The sequence below is a fragment of the Haliotis rufescens genome, unplaced genomic scaffold (genome assembly GCF_023055435.1).
Source record: "Haliotis rufescens isolate VD_foot unplaced genomic scaffold, xgHalRufe1.0.p SCAF_19, whole genome shotgun sequence".
NCBI classification, from domain to species: Eukaryota; Metazoa; Mollusca; class Gastropoda; order Lepetellida; family Haliotidae; genus Haliotis; species Haliotis rufescens.
Genome location: NW_025963879.1, coordinates 3,429,467 through 3,435,466, shown reverse-complemented (window position 1 = coordinate 3,435,466; position 6,000 = coordinate 3,429,467). Strand labels below are relative to the sequence as shown.

The 6,000-nt window shown below is 43.7% G+C and overlaps 1 protein-coding gene across 1 annotated transcript in view; it reads left to right on the top strand.

The window, feature by feature from the left end:
• Positions 1 to 459: 459 nt before the first annotated feature.
• Positions 460 to 6,000, top strand: part of LOC124121464 (sodium- and chloride-dependent transporter XTRP3-like) — a 48,347-nt gene continuing 42,806 nt past the window's right edge. The window contains exon 1 of the mRNA XM_046484474.2: positions 460 to 726. Coding sequence (XP_046340430.2) covers positions 510 to 726 — 217 coding nt within the window. The 5' untranslated portion in view covers positions 460 to 509. The remainder of the gene's footprint in view (positions 727 to 6,000) is intronic.

Below are 6,000 nucleotides of genomic sequence, written 5' to 3'. Positions count from 1 at the left end.
AGAACATCCCACGAGCGACATTAATTGTTGTGGCTTGTCATGTCATTGCAGAATGCAAAGAAGTAAAATAATTGTGGACGGAGGGCAAATGACGGGATTCCAAGTAGGTACACTGGCCGCCATATTGGGAATCCCGTCACGGTGACGGGGTTGACCACTCATAACCATGTGAATGTAGTTTCAACTGTACACATTCCAGTTATAAGCAATTGAATTGGGATGGATTGAAAATGTGGTTACATAATATGTACGACAAAATACTATATAATCCAATAATGGACTTCCACAAAACACGTATAGTGCAAATACTTATGATACGCTAAGGAAACAACACATTTAATCATATATGTCAGGTAGATACTACGTACAATCTGGCTTTTTTTATTCCAAATACATACGTATAAATGTCGTAGTTCTGACACCCCCGCAAAAGTCGACTCGCCCACCTCGCTATTAGTGTACGCCAGTCAGTGCTTTGGTACAGTAGGGTCTCGTAGCTAACTTACAAAATGGGGAAGAAACACGATGAAAACCTTGAAAACAATCCTGAATTAACCGCTCCTTTGAATGCAGATTCCATGGAGAGCCCTGCGATCATTACAGAGGGTGACCCCCCACGAGCTGCCTGGGATAGCAAGATTCAGTATTTTTTCATGGTTATCAGCTATGCCGTAGGACTTGGGAATGTGTGGAGATTTCCATATTTGACCCAAAAGCATGGTGGAGGTAAGATATTATTTTTCCCTTTTATATAATGCACCTAAAACATGAGTTAGAATTCCAGGTCGTTCTGACTTACACCCGGCCACGTGGTTGCAATACTTTCTGACCTGACAACAAGCATCAGTGGTGATGATGCAAGTGTGCACCAGACTTCAGTACAACCGCGTTAACGCGCCAAGTGAACATCCTTGAAACTGACAAGCTCACGTGCCACCGTCATCATGTTGCGTGTCTTGCTATTCACGTGCGAATATGCACGTGTTTATTTATTTGTTGGTTGTGCGTTCCTGGTAAGCTATGCATGTGGTACTACGAATGACCGCCACACTACTCGCGGGGCGACTGTCACGGAAGGATACACGCAGTGGTCACAACATGGGAAATTTCGCGGCAAGTTGATGGAAGGGAGTAGAGGGGGAATGAGGATATTGTCCTCAATATTTAGGTCAGCTTCGTGGAAAGTTTAATTGTTAACAGTTGACAGGTGCGACAGAACTCGTTAGAAAACGGCGATGTGTATCACAGTTCTGAACACGTCTTCAATGTATTTACGCAACATAATCAAAAACGTATTGTGTATTGAACAAAATACATATTTGTTCCGAGGTTGTATTTCAGTATATTTTACGCTGCTTTTATCATTATAAAAGCCATATTTCAGCAGTGTGTGTTCATTACACATGATGCTTTGTTTTGAAAATATTTGCGGAAAAATATGTGAATATTAATTTGAACTACCACAGTTATGTATGTTGAAACACATAGTTTTGCCTCAGGTTTTACAAATAAGAATGATTGTCCACTGGACATAATTGATGTTCTGCCAAAATATTTTGTGAAATATGGGCTCTTGTGCCTAAAATGGGCTCACAGAAACAAACTGATTTTCTTGAAGCATGGAGCGAAAAGAATATTTGAACAACACACAGAATGTTTTCTTTTATTGATAATCATAGTTTTATTATACCCATTGAAGATCCCAGTTAGAATTGGTCTTCAGCAAACCATGCTTGTTGTAAGAGGTGACTAACCAGATTGGGTAGTCAGACTGACTGACTTGATGCATGCATGTCATCAAATTCCAAATTGGGTAGATTGATGCTCATGATGTCAATCACTGCATTGTCTGGTTCTGACTCTACTAAGGAGGATGATTTTCCCAGTCGTGTAAGGCACTGCAATTCGCTGTGCAGACTTCTGTCCCTTGGGCATGCCAGAAACCTATGATCATGGGTTTGAATCCCAGTTCACCCCAATTATGTTTCTAGGTTTGTCAGCACCATACCCATCCTCGAGGATTTCACCAAAATGGTAAACGTCTGAGGCCTGTATGACTTCGGGCTTTCCTCCTACATTAAGCTGACATGGCGGGATATCACTGGAATACTGTTCAAAACGGCATTAAACCCAACTTACTTTCTCAGACTCTATTATTTAAAGACCGCTGTAATAAAGCTGTAGTATTGCTGAGTGCGGTGTTAAAACAACAAACAAAATTAGATTAAGTAAAAGCTACCAATCTTGTAAAAGGAATATATTTGCAGCCAGTCTGATTTAATATGTAAAATATATGTACTAATCCTGCTAGTGTAAGGTGAAAAAAAGACTGCATTGCAAGCTCATTATTTCACACTAAAACCAAGATACTATAACTCAACAGGGACGAGCTAGTTCAATGAGGAAGTTTGTGGTAACCCATTTAGATCATGAGTCTGGCTTTAACACCAAACGTCCTCTTATCTTTCAGGTGTCAAAGTGCATTTGGCAATTGTGATTTTACATCTGACACCATGTGATGTGAGCATTTTTAATAAAAAAAGAAAAGTTAAAATATGCATGAACTAAACTAAAAATACCTTCTTATTAGCTCACCACTGCCCAAATCCATTGTATCAAAAAAAAAATTCAAGTAGATTCTGTGTGAAATTTAAGCATCTTCTCAAAGACCTACAAGACTTTTAGGGATCTGACATTTGTATCAGTGATTATTGATATTAGAAGTTTCAAATTTGTTCAAGGCATCCTGAACAGCATTAAAGTTCATAAGTTGCAGTCATTGTGCTTTTACCATGTTTACTAAGAAATACATGCCAAACCTCACTGACTCACAATCAGTAGTAGGAGTAGCCTCGTGTGTCATCCCCTTGTTGACTGCAGGGGCAGACAGGAGTAGGAGTAGCCTTGTGTGTCATCCCCCTTGTTGACTGCTGGGGCAGACAGTAGTAGGGGTAGCCTCGTGTGTCATCCCCTTGTTGACTGCAGGGGCAGACAGGAGTAGGTGTAACCTTGTGTGTCATCCCCCTTGTTGACTGCAGGGGCAGACAGGAGTAGGAGTAACCTTGTGTGTCATCCCCCTTGTTGACTGCAGGGGCAGACAGTAGTAGGGGTAACCTTGTGTGTCATCCCCCTTGTTGACTGCAGGGGCACACAGTAGTAGGGGTAACCTCGTGTGTCATCCCCCTTGTTGACTGCTGGGGCACACAGTAGTAGGAGTAGCCTCGTGTGTCATCCCCCTTGTTGACTGCAGGGGCAGACAGGAGTAGGAGTAACCTTGTGTGTCATCCCCCTTGTTGACTGCTGGGGCAGACAGGAGTAGGAGTAACCTTGTGTGTCATCCCCCTTGTTGACTGCAGGGGCAGACAGTAGTAGGAGTAACCTCGTGTGTCATCCCCCTTGTTGACTGCAGGGGCAGACAGGAGTAGGAGTAACCTTGTGTGTCATCCCCCTTGTTGACTGCTGGGGCAGACAGGAGTAGGAGTAACCTTGTGTGTCATCCCCCTCGTTGACTGCAGGGGCAGACAGGAGTAGGAGTAACCTCGTGTGTCATCCCCCTTGTTGACTGCTGGGGCAGACAGGAGTAAGATGCGACTCACTCATGGCTCCCAGACTTGTTTGATACATGTCATCGTATAATAATTGCATGGATCGATGCTCATCATGTCAGTCACTGGATTTTCTGGTCCAGACTCAATATTTTTCAGACTGCTGTCATATAGCTGGAATATTGTGAGTGCAGCGTTAAACAACAAACAAACAAAACTTGTTGTTACCCTGTCTGGCGCTTGGCATGAAGGGCTATGAAACAAGGATAGGTCAGTATTCTGTGTCTAAGTAGGGTATTCATGTTAAACTGCGGCATGGTATCTCAGTGGACTAGCACTATAAAATTGGCATTAGTCTGGTCTAGTACAAGCAGACAGACACACATGCATATCTCTATATTAGTGCAATAATCTTGAATGTGACATTAAACCCCATTCACCCCACCTCATAGTAAGCAAGTTAAGATTTAATATTACATTATTGTGTCACTCCTATAGCAATGATTGTTGGAATTCTTTTTTAACTTTAAAAATCAGTGAATTGTGCAACACTATGGTTGCTGATTCACCTTGAAAAACCCAGTGGCTTCAGTTGTGCACAGCTGTCTAACATAATGGTTATGTGATAGCATGCATGTCAAACAATGTGAGTGACATGTTATTTCAGCACTTGTGTTGTGGTGTAAAAGTTGGACACAGTAGTAGGAGAATGGTGTGAGGCGGAATGATGGGTGTGCATTGTGGGGGATGGGGGGGGGGTCCTTGTATTTACGTCATGTGATCTTAATGCGAATAACCCGGAGTAATGCATGTTGAAGATGCTTACATGGCTATGGCAATGTCGAGATCATAACCATGATGACTAGAATTTAATCCGAAATCGGCGGATCAACACATAGTGCCCCACAAATGCCCCACAAATGCCCCCCAGTCTAAGGGCATTGAATAATCAAGTCTGGGCCAGACAGTGCAGTGATTGATATTATGAGCATCTAAGTCAGCGACCATGACCACCCAAGCCTGTTAGTCGCCTCTCATAACAAGCAAAGTCGCCTCTAATGACAAGCATGGGTTGCTAAAGACCTATTCTAGCCCAGATCTTCACAGGTCCGATCATCATTAACTCACTACTGTATGGTTGGACTTGTTCAGGCTTGAGTCTTCATTTTGATAAATTCACATTGGGATTCTAAGGAAGATAAGATCCCCAGTTCCAAATTCTTGTCTTAAGGATGTCTGCGGTATGATTTTGTCATCATGGCGTATATATATATGCTGGTGACCTATTCTTCCCTACAATCTCCAGGGAGACAGTCATGAGGTACTGCTGACCTATTCTTCCCTACAATCTCCAGGGAGACAGTCATGAGGTACTGGTGACCTATTCTTCCCTACAATCTCCAGGGAGACAGTCATGAGGTACAGCTGACCTATTCTTCCCCACAATCTCCAGGGAGACAGTCATGAGGTACTGCTGATCTATTCTTCCCTACAATCTCCAGGGAGACAGTCATGAGGTTCTTCTGACCTATTCTTCCCTACAATCTCCAGGGAGACAGTCATGAGGTACTGCTGACCTATTCTTCCCCACAATCTCCAGGGAGACAGTCATGAGGTACTGCTGACCTATTCTTCCCTTCAATCTCCAGGGAGACAGTCATGAGGTACAGCTGACCTATTCTTCCCCACAATCTCCAGGGAGACAGTCATGAGGTACTGCTGACCTATTATTCCCTACAATCTCCAGGGAGACAGTCATGAGGTTCTTCTGACCTATTCTTCCCTACAATCTCCAGGGAGACAGTAGTGAGGTACTGCTGACCTATTCTTCCCTACAATCTCCAGGGAGACAGTCATGAGGTACAGCTGACCTATTCTTCCCCACAATCTCCAGGGAGACAGTCATGAGGTACTGCTGACCTATTCTTCCCTTCAATCTCCAGGGAGACAGTCATGAGGTACAGCTGACCTATTCTTCCCCACAATCTCCAGGGAGACAGTCATGAGGTACTGCTGACCTATTATTCCCTACAATCTCCAGGGAGACAGTCATGAGGTTCTTCTGACCTATTCTTCCCTACAATCTCCAGGGAGACAGTAGTGAGGTACTGCTGACCTATTCTTCCCTACAATCTCCAGGGAGACAGTCATGAGGTACAGCTGACCTATTCTTCCCTACAATCTCCAGGGAGACAGTCATGAGGTACAGCTGACCTATTCTTCCCCACAATCTCCAGGGAGACAGTCATGAGGTACTGCTGACCTATTCTTCCCTACAATCTCCAGGGAGACAGTCATGAGGTTCTTCTGACCTATTCTTCCCTACAATCTCCAGGGAGACAGTCATGAGGTACAGCTGACCTATTCTTCCCCACAATCTCCAGGGAGACAGTCATGAGGTTCTTCTGACCTATTCTTCCCTACAATCTCCAGGGAGACAGTCATGAGGTACTGC